At 37.5% G+C, this 19,703-nt stretch overlaps 2 protein-coding genes across 5 annotated transcripts; both read left to right on the top strand.

The window, feature by feature from the left end:
- Nucleotides 1-248: 248 nt before the first annotated feature.
- Nucleotides 249-6,575, top strand: LOC126582493 (phospholipid-transporting ATPase 1-like). Of its 2 annotated transcripts, XM_050246650.1 has the most exons (8): nt 249-927; nt 1,165-2,672; nt 2,769-3,075; nt 3,246-3,954; nt 4,070-4,193; nt 4,317-4,536; nt 5,036-5,494; nt 6,013-6,575. In XM_050246650.1, the coding sequence occupies exons 1-8, from the start codon at nt 746-748 to the stop codon at nt 6,230-6,232; spliced, it is 3,729 nt and encodes a 1,242-aa protein (XP_050102607.1). In that variant the 5' UTR covers nt 249-745; the 3' UTR covers nt 6,233-6,575. The 2 variants fall into 2 exon arrangements, with proteins under 2 accessions (XP_050102607.1, XP_050102605.1); XM_050246648.1 differs by having other exon boundaries at nt 249-2,672.
- Nucleotides 6,576-9,592: 3,017 nt separating this feature from the next.
- On the top strand, nt 9,593-19,506 carry LOC126582506 (ATP-dependent DNA helicase Q-like 4A). Of its 3 annotated transcripts, none has more exons than XM_050246656.1 (26): nt 9,593-9,820; nt 9,914-10,020; nt 10,100-10,270; nt 11,110-11,167; nt 11,325-11,756; nt 12,092-12,262; nt 12,350-12,480; nt 12,736-13,114; nt 13,203-13,334; nt 13,652-13,738; nt 13,824-13,951; nt 14,409-14,529; nt 14,627-14,778; nt 14,878-15,013; nt 15,310-15,433; nt 15,507-15,577; nt 15,697-15,765; nt 16,083-16,211; nt 16,313-16,471; nt 16,596-16,676; nt 16,759-16,920; nt 17,073-17,128; nt 18,020-18,149; nt 18,443-18,537; nt 18,745-18,822; nt 18,896-19,506. In XM_050246656.1, the coding sequence occupies exons 2-26, from the start codon at nt 9,992-9,994 to the stop codon at nt 19,284-19,286; spliced, it is 3,672 nt and encodes a 1,223-aa protein (XP_050102613.1). In that variant the 5' UTR covers nt 9,593-9,820; nt 9,914-9,991; the 3' UTR covers nt 19,287-19,506. The 3 variants fall into 3 exon arrangements, with proteins under 3 accessions (XP_050102613.1, XP_050102621.1, XP_050102610.1); XM_050246664.1 differs by having other exon boundaries at nt 9,910-10,014; XM_050246653.1 differs by having other exon boundaries at nt 9,910-10,020.
- Nucleotides 19,507-19,703: the final 197 nt, after the last annotated feature.

Below are 19,703 nucleotides of genomic sequence, written 5' to 3'. Positions count from 1 at the left end.
AGAAATTTAACATATTTATTACAGGAGCTGTAGCTGTAGGAACGGAGACAAAACGGAAATAAAAAGATCCTGCGGTCAAACTCCGACACCCACACCCCACGCACATTTCTAATTCAGTTAAATACAATAATTTAATGCTAATCTCCAGCTTAATTAATCTAAATGGATTCCAATCACGAGCAGCCCTTCCTTCCTTCTAGAATATTTGAAAATAAACGAGTAGAAGAAAAGAAGAAGAGGAAGAAGGACAAGGACTTTTGTAACATTATTTGAATTTTGATTATGTTTGCTGTCGCCACCCCTTACGACTTGTTCTTCTTCCACATTTCTTGTATTAGCCCGCTTCCTCCTTCCTCCTCAGACTCCGTAATGCCTCTCCCTTTGACCTCTTACATTTCTTTATCCTCCATTTCCAATTCCATCGCACCTTTCCTTCGACCGCCATTGTTGTTGTCTGCAATTCCTCTCTTTCCTCTGATATGTTAACCCACTAAGGTCAACCCAAACAGTCTCTCTCTCTCTCCTAACTTTCTGTATTAATTTGGATGGACAGTTCTTACATGTTTAGCTGACTCTACTGGTTATTCACTCGCTTTCTTTACTGGGATCGCTTGTTTTCGAGATTTCGTTGATGTTCTTGTGAAGTATTGCGACTTTGGTCGGATTCGGTATCTGGGTGTTTCGGGGATATTGTTGACTGAATGCTGGTCGGAGAGGCTTCTGTGATCTGAATCTTGTTCGGATCATGACCTCGAAGCGACCTCTTCTGATCCCATCTCCAAGAACCCCCAATACCCAACACCTCCCTGCTCTACCCGTCTATTCGGATATCGCAAATCCCACTTCCGGTGGCACTGGATCGTTTTCCGGCATGGATTCCAGAAACCCAGCTGCAGCTGACAATTCCATCAACGTTGAACCCCCCACCTTCGAGTCTTCCTCCCAAAGAAGCGTTTCTTCACTTCAATCCAAGGCTTCCGGCAACAATTCTGTTCGGGAAAGTGCTGACAATTCCATCAACGTTGAACCCCCCACCTTCAAATCTTCCTCCCAAAGAAGCGTTTCTTCCTCCCGAAGAAGCGCTTCTTCCCTTCAATCCAAGGCTTCCGGCAACAATTCTGTTCGGGAAAGCGCTGACAATTCCATCAACGTTGAACCCCCCACCTTCAAATCTTCCTCCCAAAGAAGCGTTTCTTCCCTTCAATCCAAGGCTTCCGGCAACAATTCTGTTCGGGAAAGCGTTTCTTCCCTTCAATCCAAGAATTCCGGCAATAATTCTGTTCGGGAAGTGAGTTTCGGCGATCTCGAATCGAAGCCAGTGCGGTATGGATCGAGAGGAGCTGATTCGGAAGCTCTCAGCTTGTCCCAGAAGGAGCTGAACGAGGAGGATGTAAGGGTTGTTTATATAGATGATCTTGCTAAGACAAATGAGAGGTTTGAGTTTTCTGGTAATTCAATTAGGACGGCAAAGTACTCAGTTTTTACTTTTTTGCCTAGAAATTTGTTTGAACAGTTTCATAGGGTAGCGTACGTATATTTTCTTGTGATTGCTGTGCTCAATCAGCTCCCCCAGCTGGCGGTTTTTGGCCGTGGAGTTTCCATATTGCCACTGGCATTTGTGTTGCTTGTTACTGCTGTTAAGGATGGCTTCGAGGACTATAGGCGGCATCGGTCTGATAGAATTGAGAACAATCGTCTGGCATCAGTTTTGGTTGGTAATCGGTTCCAGTCGAAAAAGTGGAAGGATGTTAGAGTTGGTGAAATCATCAAAATTCAAGCAAGTGAAGCTATACCTTGTGATATGGTACTGCTTTCGACGAGTGATCCAACTGGGGTTGCTTATGTGCAGACAATCAATTTGGATGGGGAATCAAATTTGAAGACGCGGTATGCAAAACAAGAAACCCTCTCCAAGATGCCTGATAAGGAGAAGATTACAGGGTTGATTAAGTGTGAAAATCCCAACAGGAACATATACGGATTTCATGCATTCATGGAAATTGATGGGAAGAGATTGTCACTGGGACCCTCTAACATTATACTTCGAGGGTGTGAGCTTAAGAATACTCATTGGGTAATTGGAGTTGCTGTATATGCCGGTCGTGAGACCAAAGTTATGCTCAATAGCTCTGGAGCCCCATCCAAGAGGAGTCGCCTTGAGACCCGTATGAACTTTGAGATCATTTTGCTCTCCGGGTTTCTTGTCGCTTTGTGTACAGTTGTCTCATTCTGTGCTGCGGTTTGGTTGAGACGCCACAATGATGAGTTGGATGACATACTTTTCTACAGGAAGAAGGACTACTCTGAAGAGAAAGTGGACGATTATAACTATTATGGATGGGGTTTGGAGATTCTTTTCACGTTCCTTATGTCTGTCATTGTGTTCCAGATCATGATCCCCATCTCATTGTACATTTCTATGGAGCTTGTCCGGGTGGGTCAGGCTTACTTCATGATCAGGGATGGTCAAATGTATGATGAGGCCTCTGATTCAAGATTTCAGTGCAGAGCTTTGAATATCAATGAAGATTTAGGACAAATTAAGTATGTATTCTCAGACAAAACTGGTACGCTGACAGAGAATAAAATGGAATTTCAATGTGCAAGCATTTGGGGAGTAGATTATAATGGCGGGAGAAGTAGTCCGGAGCAAGTGGGGTACTCTGTCGAAGGTAATAAATGTTTTTCTTTTGATTATATTTTCTTCTGATTAGTACTTCCAATTGTTTTACCAGTCTGCAAATTCTTATTTTTCTTGTTCGTATCAGTCGATGGGAAGATTTTGAGGCCAAAGATGAAGGTGAAGGCTGACCCAGATCTTCAGCAATTACTCAGAAGTGGAAAGGACACAAATGAAGGCAAACATGTGTACGAGTTCTTCCTTGCATTGGCAGCTTGTAATACCATTGTGCCTCTTGTTGTAGACACGTCTGATCCAAATGGGGGATTATTAGATTACCAAGGGGAGTCTCCAGATGAACAAGCATTGGTTTATGCTGCTGCTGCCTATGGTTTTATGCTTATTGAACGAACCTCTGGTCATATAGTTATCGATATCCAAGGGGATAGGCAAAGGTAATTTGACAATGTCTTTAATTAATTTATTTATTGATACTTCTGACTTTGAGTAATCATGCTTGTGTAATCCCTATTTTACAATCTAGTGATATTAATACTGAACTTCCTTTTGAGAAATAAAGATTTTTCATTTCTCGTCCATAACTTACCAATCCTGGGCATTGCAGGTTCAACGTCTTGGGTTTGCATGAGTTTGACAGTGATCGGAAGAGAATGTCGGTTATATTGGGGTGCCCTGATAAGACCATCAAAGTCTTTGTAAAAGGTGCTGACACAACCATGTTCAGTGTAATAGACAAACGATTGAAATTGGATATAATACGAGCAACAGAAGCCCATATTCATGCTTACTCCTCTTTGGGTTTGAGAACACTTGTTGTGGGCATGAGAGAACTGAGTGCTACAGAATTCGAGCAGTGGCACTCATCTTTTGAGGAAGCAAGCACTGCTTTAATTGGTAGGGCTGCTCTACTTCGCAAGGTTGCTGGCAACATAGAAAACAATCTCATTATACTAGGTGCCTCTGGCATTGAAGATAAACTCCAACTGGGGGTGCCTGAAGCGATAGACTCTCTAAGAACAGCAGGGGTTCAGGTATGGGTTTTGACAGGGGACAAGCAAGAAACTGCCATATCAATCGGCTACTCATCAAAGCTTCTAACAAGAAGAATGACACAGATTATAATTAACAGTAGTTCTAGGGATTCATGTCGACGGAGTTTAGAGGATGCCATACTAATGTCTAGGAAGCTCATGACGGTGTCTGCAGATACACAAACCGACAGAGGAAGCTCTGGACATGGTGGAACTCAAGTAGCTTTAATCATTGATGGTACCAGCCTTGTGTATATTCTTGACAGTGAACTTGAGGAAAAGGTAATTGCTTTTAGACCTACCTATTTAGTTTCCTAATTATCTAGACAATTCCATGTGCCTTTTTTTTATTGTGAGATGTTGTCTTATATGCTGGTCTAAAATATTCATACCGCAGCTCTTTGAATTAGCAAATTACTGTACTGTGGTGCTTTGTTGCCGTGTGGCTCCATTGCAAAAAGCTGGAATTGTAGCCCTTGTGAAGAACAGGACGGCTGATATGACACTTGCCATTGGGGATGGTAAACACTATTCTGTTTATTTCACTTGTGTAGATATGTTTCCAATACCAGAATCAGTATCTTATGCCCACTCTCATAAACATTTGGTGTTGACAGTAGGAAGTTCTTTTGTTATATTGATAGGTGCTAATGACGTTTCAATGATCCAAATGGCTGATGTGGGAGTTGGCATCAGTGGCCAAGAAGGTCGGCAAGCTGTCATGTCATCAGATTTTGCAATGGGACAGTTCAGATTCTTAGTTCCCCTTTTATTAATACATGGGCATTGGAATTACCAGCGGATGGGCTATATGATATTATACAATTTCTACAGGAATGCAGTGTTTGTTCTTATTTTGTTTTGGTGAGTAATTCTTCATCGGATAAATTCTCAGTTACACTCTTTGCTTGTTCGGCAGATTTCAATTGTTTTCCTTGAGCCTGAACTGTCTTGGACTACTTTGGTTTTCTTTTAAAACTAAAAAAAAAATTAAAGAAACAAAATACTAGGGAGAGGATTATTCATGGTTGTCTATTTCTGAAATCAGTGTCATTGAGAGGAAAAATCTCTGGCTTCCATTATAATTCATCATCTAATTTCAAGCTAGAAATGTTGTGGAAATGACGTTTGAACTTGATGCTAAAAGTTTGAAGCTAGTCACATTCAAAGTAGGTCTCTATGTCCAGAGTGTAATGTGTTACAAATTATAATTGACGTTTAGATCATGCTGTGAGTTTTATTTTATTTTTTTTCCAAAGGGAGGAGTGAATGGAGCCGACCAGTAAAGGAAAATAAAAGAGAGAAGAATCCGTATGAAGTCTTGCTTATTGTTGTAGCTGATTATATTTTGTGGTCTGTGTAGGTACGTGCTCTTCACTTCTTTTACTTTGACAACTGCAATCACCGACTGGAGCAGCATGTTGTATTCTATAATCTACACGGCGGTACCTACAATTGTTGTTGGGATTCTTGACAAGGACCTAAGTAGAAGGACCCTTCTAGATTATCCTCAGCTATACGGAGCTGGTCAGAGACAAGAATGCTACAACTCAAAATTCTTTTGGTTAACGGTTGTTGACACATTGTGGCAAAGTCTGGCTGTCTTCTTTATCCCTCTCTTTGCATATTGGGGTAGCAGCATTGATACATCAAGTATAGGGGATCTTTGGACGCTTGCAGTGGTAATTTTGGTTAATTTGCATTTGGCTATGGATGTTATCCGGTGGAATTGGATTACACATGCAGCCATTTGGGGATCTATAATTGCGACTTGGATTTGTGTCTTTGTCATTGATGCTATACCTTCACTGGTTGGATACTGGTATGCCCTCTAATCTTGTAGTATTGCGTGTATATCTTTATTTTTGCACAAACATAATTACATCTAGCTTGTTTAAACTACGACACCCTATAAGAAGCAGCGGCAAGCATTTATGTTGCATTTCATGTCATGCAATGATCAAAGATTGAATATCATGATATTAGGTCCCCTCGAACTCGTTGACTGCTTATCCAATTAGTGTAAATCCAATAACTCACCATACCGAGGCAAATAAAGAACACAAAACTGGATGTTGAGTTAGTTGTCTCATGATTGCTTACTATTTTCAACAAATAATTAAGTGCAAGTGTTTCTTTGCATGGGAGGCACAGTATATTTATCCGAAATAATAATGTAGGATAACTTCATGCTCATGGTAGAACATGACATTACTTATGAATGCTAACGAGTATATTGTGCTTCGAGAAGCTCTACACATGCATTTCTGAAGTTTTCTATTATAGATGTCACTTGCATTTGTATATGCTAATCTTTGCAACTCCAATATAATTTGACAGGGCCATTTTTCAAGTCGTAAAGACTGCATCGTTTTGGTTATGTTTGTTGGCAATCATCATAGCCGCAATGGCTCCACGCTTTGTTGTAAAGTTTTTGTATCAGTATTATAGACCTAGTGATGTTCAGATTGCAAGAGAATTTGAGAGGTTTGGCAATCCAAGCGCGTCAAGGCCTGCGCAAATAGAAATGAACGCGATCTTGGACACACCGAGGAGATGAGAAGGTGATGTTACTGCTTTCGGCATCTCTTCTCATTTTTTCTTTGTAAAAATGTTATTCTTTAGGCTGCTTCAGAGCATCTCTCTCTTAGTTGCCTCATTGTCCATTGTTTGTTTGCTATCCAAAGGATAGGGTTTGTAAGTTTGTAGTGCTAGGCTTATATTTTGTGTTCCTATGCTGTTTTGTTGTACCTCAGAAGATGCATTCGGTGTAATTAGCCTTGTCTAAAGGAGAAAAGAATTAGACAAAAAAAGAAAGAAAGATATCTCTATGGTCATGTTGAAAAGGAAATGTCTGTAAATTCTGCCATGTTGATAAATACTAAGATGTCTTTATGGATCAACAGTCAACACAACCACCTTGTACGTGTTGTAAGAACTGTGGCTTGCTTTGAGGTCATAGTTCATGAAGTCTGGTTGCAAAATTTTATCTCAGGACTTGGTATTTATGGTTTATTACCATGCCGAGGAGAATTTATGGTTGTGTCGGAATTGTCACTTTCTCTAATGCTGGGGTATTGTAAGAATGCTAAACATAACGGAAAGAAAATACTTTTTTTCAAAAATGCTAAGGAAACTCTGAAAAGTGGAACTCTCCGTCCAAAAACATAAGGTGGCGGATAGTCTATGGAGATTGAAGAGTTCTACTTTGAGAGTCTTATTAGCATTTCTCTACCTTGTTATTATAAAGAGAGTTGGAAACAATGAGTGTATTATCGTGTCAATATTATAAAATATTATATAAAAAACATAAGGTGGCGGACAATCTATGGAGATTGAAAAGTTCTACTTTGAAAGTCTCCTTAGCATTTCTCTACCTTGTTATTAAAAAGAGAGTTGGAAACAATGAGTGTCTAGATGACAAAACTTATGCTTACAATCGCATTAAGAATAAATTATGACTGAAGACAAAAATGAAATATTTTGAAAGGGTTGTGGTTATAAGGGGTTTTTTAACTTTAGTCCTTCAAAAATATTGAAATTTGATAAAAACCTAGTGTTAATTATAAATTGATTATATTCCCTTGATGTGTCTTTAATTCAAATTAATTAATGTGTTTTTTATTCAATGTCTCTCATTAAATATTTTAATTTATTTTTTTACCAATTTTTTTTATTTATAATTTATTAGTTTTATTTAGCATTCTTCAAACTTGAAATACTCAATTAATGTACCTAAATGTTAGTATTGAAATGTATTATTGAATGAATGTACCAAAATTTAGTACCAAATGTATGCACTGAAATGTATTATATCGAATTAATGTACCTAAATATGTGTACCGAAATGTATTATATTAAATTAATGTACCTAAATATTTGTATTGAAATGTATGTACCGAAATTTGTGTACCTAAATATATGCACCGAAATGTATTATTATGAATTTAATGTACCTAAATGAAGAAGAAAAAGTACATTGAAATATATTGTATAACAAAAATTAGTTTATCTAATGTTTACAACAAAATATATTACGATGAATGAAATAAAAATTAGAATTATAATGAAATATATTTGATACATTAAAATTAGGAAGAAAAATAGAAATTATTAAAACATCAAAATATAATTAATAAATGAGGTGATTAATGTGCCAAGGGACTAAAATAAGATTTTAATCTTACTCTTGGTTTTAGTCTAAAAGTCATATTTGCTAAGAATTAAAATGAAGTTTCCTATGGTTATAATCATGACAGTGCTAATGATTGTGCATGTTGCATAATGTTTAGATTTTAAGTTAACACCCTGAATTTGTTACATCCCACATCGGGCAGGGAAGTGGATCCTGTAAGCCTTATATGTATATTTCCATCTCTATCTAGCACGATGTCTTTTGGGAGCTCACTAGCTTCGGATTCCTTAGGAACTTCCTGGGATGTGGTGGGGGCCCGAGCCGGAATATGACAAAATTCATTAATTGGTGATGTATATGATATTTTCTATTTTTCAATATATGTATACAGGTATGAGTTTGGATGTATGATGACAGGAATAGTCTTTAACAAAGACATTATTGGACCCTTGTATTTACTTATATCACTAATTGACCATCTTAAGTGATTTGTTGATGTTGTGATACCTGAAAGAGATTATGTCGTGTATAGATTTAAAACCACCATGATTCGCATCAGTGAATTATTTAAAATTGGTATCTATGTTGATCATTTGATAATGAAAGTGCTCTCAAATATAATGTACCCTGAATATTAATTTATTAAATCATTAAGCATATGTGTTATATAGGCAAAGTGGTTCAAAATATTAAGTTTACAATATGGTTTCCGAAGTTGCCCTATTCAACCAGGTAGACGTGATTGTGAGAAATTGAGATAGCATAAACAAGTGAAGGGACTAATATGTGCATCACCTAATAGTCTAAATAGTAGCTTTTGGTGCAGTATTAAATAAAGACCGACTATTAATATCGAGCTTAATACTATATCAGACGACTGATGATATAATAAAAGATTGATAGATAAGCCGAAAAAAGGTAAGTCCAAATAGATTAAAGAAAAAAACATAAAATAAAAAGAGGAAAAATTCAGAAAGAGGGAAAAAAATATAAACCTAATATGAGCCATAGAAATTTAATGGCTGCCTGCCATGAGAATTGCGCAGGGCTTTCGTGACTTGTGAGATGTAGAGAGAGAGACTGAAGAGAGAATCCGATAAAAAGAGAGAGAGGGAGGGAAGAGGAAAGAGAAATAAAAAAGACGAAGCGGTGCGAATCGGACAAATAATACATAATTTTGGGTGTATTTAAGCGGCCGTATGTGGAGTATCAAAATGGTGAGGCTGGATAATATAGTTCAGGTACTATTTAATACATCAGGGTTCCATATATTCGACTTCGTATTATTAGTCCAAAGTGATGTGACCTCAAACGAATTATTATTGTAAAATTATGAGAATGAACGCTCATAATACTGTAATTGTTGTTATATGATATTTTCAAAAAGATAATAATGGTGTAATTGTTGTTGTGTGAAGAGTGAAGTTTTCAAAAAGAGCAATCGTTTCACTTTTGGTTTGTCACAGATGTGGAGCACTCCGTGTGTGATTACAATACACAACAAAGAAAAGAAGTGAAAACAATAATATTAGTATTCCTCCATTCCTCTTTTTCCTACAATTTTTTTGCGTTATAGTTACGAAACTAAATAGTATGATATTTTGCACCCGCTTCTCTCATGTCCCTAGCAAATGTTATCTCTCTAACATTTGCCTATTTACAACAATTATTTGATTTTAATACAAATTTTAGTTGAAAATGTGGTGGCAAATTAAAAACGGTATAAAAAAAATTAAAAATCATAGTTGAAAATATAACCTCAAACAAATTATTTGGTTTTAAGCCAAAATAATGTATCCCGCCACTGGTCACCGCGCCTTCTTTTGAAACTCCCTCACTCTCTCCCTCTCCCCCTCTCTCTCTCTCCGTCTCTCCCCTGTTAGAGAGACAACCCTGAAATCTCAGTTGCCGTAGCATCGACCACCAAAGGAAACGGTACTTCTCCAGGCGCCTCACTAGCATTTCTAGGGTTTCATTTCAGCAGAGCGTCTTCGGATTAGTGCAATTTTCAAGGTATGAATTTTCCCCTTCTCATCCCACTTCCAGCAATCCCAAATTTGCCATGTTTTCCTTGCTCTTCAACCACTTTGTCCTTTTCGTAGAAAGCCCGGACTCATTCAATCCGCAGCAGATTTTGGCGCGAAGAAGCTCCATTGATCCCGAATACGCAAATGTGTTGGAGCAATGAATAGGGCATCGCATATGAGGCAAGAGTAAGACGAACAAAGACAGCATTTTTACTTTTCATTTTCCGGATTGCTTGTTATTTATTCGGAATTCGGTTATGTGCAGTCGTCCCAATCTGGGTCAAGATTTCTGCGCCCAGATGCCTTTTAAAGCTAATTTGTTGGAACATGTCAATGCACTTAATAACTTCTCGTGCCCGCATAATGTTCTGACCTCAAATTTCATTTTCTCCTTACCAACACAAAGACCTCATGCCGAAGAGGCAATGGGTTCCGGGTATGTCGCGGTTATACATGTTTTGTTTATTTTTTGTTGGGTTTTTTCCTACTGTTATTTCATTTTAGCTTGATGATTACTTGTTATTTGGTGACAACTTGACACCAGTTTTTGTATTTGGTGATTGTGGTCGTTTGGTTGGGTAAAATATAGCTCGTGTTTGTGTTAGCTGCAGGATTTATTGTTTGTTTCCGCTAATTCTAAGTTTCATCTACCTTAGTAATTAGGGCTGGTTCTGAGATTTTAGGGGTATGTGTCCCTACATAAGAGAACCCCGACATAGCGAAGCTAATTTATATGTCTATAGTTGTATTAATAAGGTATCTAAAATTTCAAATCAACAGTAATCATGAAAATAAAACACAATTTAGAGCAAAGCCAGCAGAACCAAATTGAAAAAACATAAAAGTGATTCCTCTTAATACAGATGGAGACCATTATTTCTCTTATTCATTTACAAATCCTAAAAAGTTTCCCTGAGATGAAATCATTTGACACAAACCAAGGTGGTACATATATACATGATATCATCATTTAGGGACCCTTTAAGATCGGGGCCCTGTGCAAGGGCACCTATTGTACGTGGCCAAAGCAGCAATTGTTCGTGATATATATATATAAAATACATCATTTTAAGAATGGATGCCTTTGTGAATTCCATTTTTTGTTTTCCTCGAATCCAATAATTGATGGCTGTTGGATACTCCTCGTTCTTGATGGTAGACATGGATTTTTATACAACTAATAATACTATTATCTCAAAGCATTTAACCTGGTGTATATCTTGAGTCAATTGGGAGTTTTTTTCCTTCTAACAAAGGTTCTCTTTATGCTTTTAGCTCAATGGCTTGTCCAATTCAGAATACTGAAAGATTACAGAGTGCACAAGTTCAAAAGGTAACCATGTTGGATGAGGGGTAGTCAATCTCATTTGTCTTTTTAACCTGGTTATTTGGTTTTTTTCAACATTTTTGACAAACTGGGGTTCTACCAGCCCTTTCCTGTCAAAGTTTTCTGATTTGGCTTTTGCTTCTGAATGGGAAAATTTTGGCAGGCTTGGCATGCTCTTTCCAATCTTCAGATTTCTTGTAGGAACTACACAAAACCTGGAAAAACTCTTCTAGTTAAGGATGTTAATGCGGAGTGTCGTCGTGATGTTGGAACAACAACTTTGCCAAGCTCATGCAACATTGATAAGAGTCGCGCACATATGCCAACACATCAATACATTAATGGAACTAATACCAGGAACAGTGAAGCAGCAATTTGCTCGGGCAATCCGTTTCCGTCAAGTAATGTTAATGTTGCGGATGCAGGGAAAAATCTTGGACGGCAAAGTCAGTTCAGAGCAACAATCGTCAACAGTTCTGATGATCGGGCTTTGGATGGATCTCTTGGCAACAATAGTGTTCATAACAGCCAAGGGAAAGACTCTGCAAAAGTTTTTGTTAATGACCTGGACGACGATGATGATGACATACTTGAGGTAATTCATATCACTGTTTTAGTTCATTGTGGTTTAGTTGTTGCTTATTTAATCTGGCCATGTTTGTAAATATCTGTTGAATAAGGCTACTACTGTCAAGATCTAGATGAAATTTCACTAACTAGCATGTGGTTGTTACAGTTCTACTTAAGTGCTATTTTGTATGGTGACTTAATTGCTACTAGTCAATCCATGTTGCTGGTTATGTATCATTTGGATTACTCGTGTGTAAAATTTGAACATTGTTTTATGTTTCTATTTTCCCGAAGGCTTAAGTTGTGGTGTCTTTGTTCATGAAAATGTTGATTTCACTGAACTCATTTACTTTGGTTCAGAATATTGATGTTGACCAGATAGTGGAACAGTACCAATCAAGTTGCACACCTCAACCATCAATTTCCAAACTTCCACCCATTGCTCCCTTTATAGATAAAGATAATATTGCAGGACAAGATGCTACTAGTTTGCCACCGGAATTGTGTTCAAATTGCAGTCATGGGTTTAAGGTATGCTTATCATCTAAATTCTGCTTTTTGTGGCTCCATCTAATTATGTGGACAGCTTAAGGTGCCTAATTCCTGAATGTGATACAGATAGGACTTTGCCCAGAAGCTGCAAGTCATTTGCAGGAAATGAAGGATACCCTAATTATCATATCAAATGAACTGCTTGATGATGTCAATGACCTCAGTCCAGAACAAATAAAAAAGCTTCGCCAAGATAGGTTTACATACCACCCCCTTTCATCTTGATTTGATTTTCTATGCGAGAGTCAAGGTATATCTATGTTGAGGGAATTGTGGATAACAATAAAAAAGTGAAAGAAAAGAACTGGCGGAAAAAAGCTCTGGTTCTCTACAAGTCATGTAGTATGCAACAAAGCTTCAGACTGTTACTTTTGGATTTTTGGTTCACATTTATTATTATTTTGTTATATTTTACAAAGTCATAAAGGAAAACAGTGTATTCCCATTGTTAGGTTACAGCTAAATAAGCAGATTCAGCAGCTTGAGAGATATCTTTGTAACAACTCATTGGACGAAGAAAGGCGAAAGTCACATTTTTCTGCATCAACAGCAACTCCCAGGCCTTTCCAATGTGAAACACCTCAAGCAGCTGCATTCAGGACTGATCCCATGAGATTTGATTCACAGGTTCATCCACATAATGAGTCTGGAGGATATGACAGATGTAATTTATCATCAGTTTCATTCTCTTCTGTTGATAGGCTTGATTTCTCATCTTGTCCTGTTGAGAGGGAACCATACATTTCAAAGTTTGTTGAAGTTAACTACATTGAAGGTTCTAAGGACAAAAAATGGAGTAGTGATAATTTTCCATGGACCAAAAAGCTGGAGGTGCTAATCTAGATCGTTCTCATAGTTCATATTAGTATTATCTTTCATTATTATTTTGTAATTGTTGTCCTACTGCTACCACTTTCAGGATGGTAACAAGAAAGTGTTTGGAAATCACTCTTTCCGGCTCAACCAAAGAGAGGTCATTAATGCTACGATGAGTGGCTATGATGTTTTTGTTTTAATGCCAACTGGAGGGGGTAAGAGCTTGACATATCAGGTAAAAGAATTATTTTTTGGAACCTCTTACGAGATACAGTCATTTCTGTTTAAGGTTTACCCTAGAAACTGTTCACTTAGGAGCAGTTCTATTGTTTGGTCATCTTAAGTCTGTAGTATTTATTTGTATGGTCATGCTTGGTTTACTGGTTCAGTTTCTTTACCTCAAGCTCTTCAACTGTTGTATCATCCATCATGTAGGCCAAATACCTTGCATCTCCATCATTTTTTCCCTGTAGAGTAGTCTCATTCTTTACGGTAAAGTAGACATTAGACTGTCTAGACTAAAGGGTTTACTTGCGTTTATGTACCTTGTAGCTCCCTGCGCTAATTTGTCCGGGAATAACATTGGTTATTTCTCCCCTTGTGTCACTTATTCAAGATCAAATAATGCATTTATTGCAGGTAATGTTTCTTTCCATCCTTAGTTCATTTATATTGTTTCACTCTATTACACTGCGTGCTCATGTCCTGTTCTGGCATGTGCTAGGCAAATGTTCCTGCTGCTTACCTAAGTGCCAATATGGAGTGGTCTGAACAACAGGAAATACTTAGAGAACTAAATTATGAGTATTGTAAATACAAGCTGTTATATGTCACCCCAGAGAAAGTTGCTAAGTGAGTATTTGTTTATCTTATATGCTTGCAAACATCGTTCATTTGTATTCCCTCTATTACTTCAAAAACAGCATTTTATTGGTAGGTATAGTGTCAATAGAAAGGTAGTGGAAACTAACAAGTGTGTTATTTACAACTACTATATGTGAATTGACTCTTTCAGTAGTCAAACATGATAAATATATCTTACAACTGATGTAAGTAATTTGTGTTGTCTGCTAATTAGGGAATGTGAATTGGCATTTATTTTTGGCTGTTGATTGTTGGAATCATTGAGAACACTATACTTTTTATTTAATTATCTTCTATTTCTTGACCTTGTCAGGTCATTTCTACCCACTAATATGAATACCCAGCCTTATAATAATTTCTGTTGCAATTGCAATTGAAACGATTGTTATAGTGTAAGTACTGAGTCTGCATAACTTTTTAAGAAGCCAATCTTTCTTGTCTGCAGAAGTGATGCTCTTTTACGGCAGTTGGAGAATTTAAATGCTCGTCAATTGCTTTCTAGGATTGTTATTGATGAAGCTCATTGTGTGAGTCAGTGGGGGCATGATTTCAGACCAGATTATCAGGTTGTGGCCTTAAAAAGTATTCAAGTTCATGGCAATGGGATTTTTCTTCTCGATTGGTACACCATTTTAATGTCAAGCTATTCTTTAAAATGCCCAGGCTCTTGGTATCTTGAAACAGAAGTTCCCAAATACTCCAGTTTTGGCTTTAACAGCTACTGCAACCGCTAGTGTAAAAGAAGATGTTGTGCAAGCTCTTGGTCTTGTTAACTGCATTGTTTTCCGGCAAAGTTTTAATCGCCCAAATTTACGGCAAGTTTTAAACAAAGAATCTGTTTTACAATGTTCAAATCATACTTTTTCTGAACTGTCATTTGAAGTTGAAATGATAATTCGTTCTGTGAATTGCAGGTATTCTGTTGTTCCCAAGACTAAGAAGTGTGTGGATGACATTGACAAGTTCATTAAAGAAAATCATTATGATGAAAGTGGAATAATTTATTGTCTCTCAAGAATGGACTGTGAAAAAGTTGCCGAAAGATTACAGGTTTGACCTTATCTTGGTCCCTTTGTAGTTCAATGGAGTCTTATGCTCTTTTTATGTTTTCTTGGCAGAAAGATAAAAAATGTTTCCATGTGCACTGATTCATTATGTGGATTTATTAACTTCTTTTCTGTATTTTATACATGGAAAGTCTTGTATTGTTGCTTAATCATTTATTGCTTGAAGCTTCTTGAACATGTATCTACTGTTTGCTAATTGTGTAATATGACTTTTGATATGATGAAATTTGTTTACTTTCTTTCTGGTTAGTTTTGCTTGAGAGTGCATCTGTTGTTCAGGAATGTGGCCATAAAGCAGCATTTTACCATGGTAATATGGATCCTGCTCAGCGTGCCTTTGTCCAGAAGCAGTGGAGTAAGGATGAAATCAACGTTATATGTGCTACAGTGGCATTTGGAATGGGTAATTTAGTTTTTGCTGATTTCTGCCTAGATTAGTAAAGGACACCATTACCAATATTGGAATTGGAATTCAGGTATCAACAAGCCAGATGTCCGCTTTGTAATCCATCACTCTCTCCCGAAGTCTATTGAAGGCTACCATCAGGTATCAGAGTGTTAGACTTTTGGAATTTAGCTATTCTTCTGCTTATTTCTTAGTAATGGTTTATGCGTGGGAAGCTTAGATTAAGGATTCTTTTAGCTTACTACGTCACTATGTTTCAGGAGTGTGGTCGAGCTGGTAGAGATGGTCAGCATTCATCTTGTGTGTTGTATTACAGTTACAGTGACTATGTAAGTTGGAGTAGTAAAACTTGTATCTACTCGATTCTTGTCAGTTCTATATTTGGACAATGAGTAAGCATTGGAATGCGAACGGCCTGTAGGTCAAGTGGCATGTCCTCTCATCACTGTTATGAGGTGGAGGGTGATGTAGCCAGTTCAACACCTGTTTGGGTGCTTAACTCAATATTTCAATAAATAAATGCAAATAGAAAAAGGAAATAAAAGAGTTTGCATTTTGGTTGTTTAATTTGATCATCTTAAAAAAGTTGGGGAATAATATTTTTAAATTTTCTCTGCTTACATATATCTCTATAATTCTATTGCAGATTCGAGTAAAGCATATGATTAGTCAAGGAGTTATAGAGCAAAGCCCACTGACATCTGGATACAATCGTATCAATACTGCTAATTCTGGGAGAGTACTGGAAACGAATACCGAAAATCTTTTGCGCATGGTACTTGATTTTGGCTTCATGTGTAGTTTTTGCGGTTTTACTATTGCATACCTCTTGTTTCGTAAGACATGTACTAAATAAAATGATCTAAAAATGTGCAGGTCAGTTATTGTGAAAATGATGTTGATTGCCGACGACTTCTACAACTTATTCATTTTGGAGAAAACTTTGATTGTGCAACATGCAAAAAGACGTGTGATAATTGTTTGAAGATTAAAAGTTTCAGTGAGAAGGATGTCACTGAAATCGCAAAGCAACTGGTTTGTAACTATAATAATTTTTGGGAGATGTTGGCCAATGTTTCTATTGATGAATGTCAATTCCTTGCAACAGTTTGCAAATCCTTGCATTGTCTGTGTATTCACTTCTGCTACATGTGCTCAGGTTGAACTGGTGAAGTTAACAGGGCAGCAGTTTTCGTCATCTCATATTCTAGAAGTCTACAGGGGCTCCTTAAACCAATTTGTATGCTTTAATTTTAAGAAATGTACTGTCCTTTCTATCTTATTTTCATTCATCGATTTTAATGTTATTTTTGAATTGTTAGGTCAAGAAACACAGGCATCAGACTGTGAGACTGCATGGAGCAGGAAAACATCTAGCCAAGGGTGAAGCTTCTCGTGTATTACGTCATCTTGTTACCGAGGACCTTCTTGTTGAGGAAGTCAAGAAAAGTGATGTTTATGGATCTGTATCGTCAATACTAAAGGTACTTTTAATTCCTTCAGTTCACTTATGCTGGGTTTTTCATGAAGATCACCATCCTTGAAAAGAGCAAACTAGGCAAGAAAATACCACTTACTGTCATCGCTGCTTGTTAGTTTTTGTACAGTAATTACGTGTCATTTTTTTTTCTATCAGGTTAATGAACAGAAAGCGCGCGAACTTTTCTCTGGCAGGAAGACAATTTTAATAAGGTTTGGCTTTCTAGTCATACCACATTTTGGCTTTATTCTCACTACTATTTTTGCTAGTTCCCTACGAGTATTGTACTAATATGTCAAGGATCTTTGTATTAGATGCTTAAGAACTTGTTTTTATCTCCATCGACCATGCATGTGCAGTGTGTCCAATACTATTACCGTCAGCTGGGGATGGACTTGTGGTAGATCCACCTTGTTCAAAGGACCCCCACTCCCATTCAGCTTGATTGGTCTCCCCTAAACTGCGTATCAAAAATTTAGAATCTGTTTGGAACACATTCAAGTTTTGTTATATACCATACATTTTCAAAATTTTGAATACGAATACACTTTACAGCTGATGGGATATTTGGTTTCTAGGTTCTAGTCAGGTTCACCAAATATCCTTCAACTTTGGTGAACAAGCCTACCTGCTTAGAATAATTGTCCATTAACAACTATGAATAACATCATCGATAGGATCTGCTTGCTGAAATCCCTCCGCGAAACCCATAAAACTAAATTTCTCTTATTTGCGTCATATTTAGTTAGCATTAGTCAACTAAAGCTTTTGCATGTTTCCTCTTTGTGGTTTCTGAGCGGCTAGTTATCAGTCTGGCATTCCTCTTTTGTTACTAGAAAAGCTTTCACAAACTTGCATGATATCTTATACGGTTTATATTCATCACTGATTGCTAAGTGAGATGATCATGTTTGTACTCCAACCATCGTTATAATATATTCCTTTTATCTAATCTTGTTCTTATGTTGTGCTATGATATGATTCTTTTCACTTAAATGCTTTTAGCCTTACGAATGTCAATCGAAGTCTAAGTTTTTGTTCCTTTTCTGCCCTATAAACCTGCGCGCAACAATATTGTGACTGACATTTTAAATATATTGTAGATTCCCTTCCACCTTAAAAGCTTCCAAACAGAAAAACCCCGAAGCGATTTCAACTAAAGGTTCACTGACATCTGGGATGCAGAGCCCTCCAATTACTGGCACTGAGCAACCTCAATCAAAAGGAGATTTGGTATGTTTATAGATATAGATGCATTATATAGGATCTGAAGCATTCGTCTGGTCTTATATATTCCTCTTCTTGGTTAAGTTTGTCTCCCGGCTAGGCAGAACTCAAAACCTTGACCTTTATGCCTGAAACCTAAGCAGTAAACAGGAACAGATGCGCACATATTACACACGTACACATACCTATTTCAGATTTATATGTTGGCAAGACACTATTCTGCTTGCTGAAGTATCTGACTACCATGAGGCTAAGTCGACCTTCATCAATTGATTTGTTTATCTGAAATTTCATTACAGGTTCTATACACGAAAATATTTACTGCTTTGAAAATGCTTCGAACTAATATCATTAGAGAAGCTGGTGATGGGGTCATGGCACACCACATATTTCCGTAAGATTCTTACTCTTTTTCCTCATCCCAATAGAATAAATCTGTTTCATACCTGTTTGTTTTCAGAGGAAAGAAGGAAAAGTAATTTTGGAAAGTTGCTACTCTTTTGGAGTCGGGAATTTTTATCCCGGGGTGTCACTATATGTGTCTCCGTTTGTCCCTTCGATCTTTAAAGATGTTTCCTGATTTGTTGCCATTTCGAGTCAGGAATACAACGATTAAAAACATAAGCAGCAGAATGCCTAGAACGAAGGATGAACTCCTCGAGATAAATGGCGTTACCCAGTAAGTTTCAAGTTATATGGTTATATGCTGCTGCCTAAGAAACAATATACTGAACTTGTTTGGCTTAATGCAGAATTAAGGTGGCCAGGTACGGAGATCAAATACTTGAAACAATTGAAGCTGCCGTAAAGGAATACTTCAAAACAGATAAAAACAGCAGCGGTAGCAATGATAGCAACGATATAAAGAGGAAAAGAGATGGTAACAAAGATCGGAAGGAAATTTTTGAAGATGACGACTTCAGAAGCACCGATAGATCGAAGAAAAGGGCTCTAAAGACGCAGAGCAATACTATTGAGACCTTCCGTTATGTGGAGCCAGATTACAGTGAATTCATAGATGATGAATTAGACTTATCTGGTTATGACTTTGAAGCTAATGTTCCGGATATGAAAACCAATCAGAAGGGTGGCGGAAGAGTGCTGCCACAGTGGTCAACTCCTGGAAATGGGCGACATCGGTAGAATTTTATTCTTTTGCATCGAATTAGGATAATGTGGGCAGTGAGACTCCGACGACGACAATGCATTTCCGGCTGTTGGAACAAGGCTGTGTCCCATCAAACAGATCATGTCTTATGTGCAAAAGTTGTGTAAATTGTAACTCTTGTTGTCTTACTTATGTTTGTTGTCAAAATACTTGTGTACTTGAATATCAGGGCTAAGTTACAATGGTGTTCAACCATATGAAGTAGTATAATGTAGAAAATTACGAGGGTAGTGGAAGGTAAACGCCGCAGAAGGGTTTCCGCCATTGGTTCTTTATCGTGGTCCGACCCTTCTGCGCCATTGGTTCTTTATCGTGGCCTGAAGCTTTCGGACCACGGAGGTCGGAGAGGAGCTTCTGAGAACAAAAATGAAGCGATGTACAACAGCCTAAAA

The sequence above is a fragment of the Malus sylvestris genome, chromosome 2, assembly GCF_916048215.2.
Source record: "Malus sylvestris chromosome 2, drMalSylv7.2, whole genome shotgun sequence".
Classification (NCBI taxonomy): Eukaryota; Viridiplantae; Streptophyta; class Magnoliopsida; order Rosales; family Rosaceae; genus Malus; species Malus sylvestris.
The sequence above is the reverse complement of the archived record's forward strand: the minus strand, read 5'-3'. Positions and strand labels throughout refer to the sequence as shown.

Coding starts and splice junctions, on each gene's coding strand:
- LOC126582493 (XM_050246648.1), top strand. CDS start 746: ATGACCTCGAAGCGACCTCTTCTGATCCCATCTCCAAGAACCCCCAAT. Junction 3,076..3,245: donor ATCCAAGGGGATAGGCAAAG/GTAATTTGACAA, acceptor TGGGCATTGCAG/GTTCAACGTCTTGGGTTTGC. Junction 4,537..5,035: donor TTTGTTCTTATTTTGTTTTG/GTGAGTAATTCT, acceptor TGGTCTGTGTAG/GTACGTGCTCTTCACTTCTT.
- LOC126582506 (XM_050246656.1), top strand. CDS start 9,992: ATGAATAGGGCATCGCATATGAGGCAAGA. Junction 10,021..10,099: donor GCATCGCATATGAGGCAAGA/GTAAGACGAACA, acceptor GGTTATGTGCAG/TCGTCCCAATCTGGGTCAAG. Junction 15,766..16,082: donor ATTACAGTTACAGTGACTAT/GTAAGTTGGAGT, acceptor ATTCTATTGCAG/ATTCGAGTAAAGCATATGAT.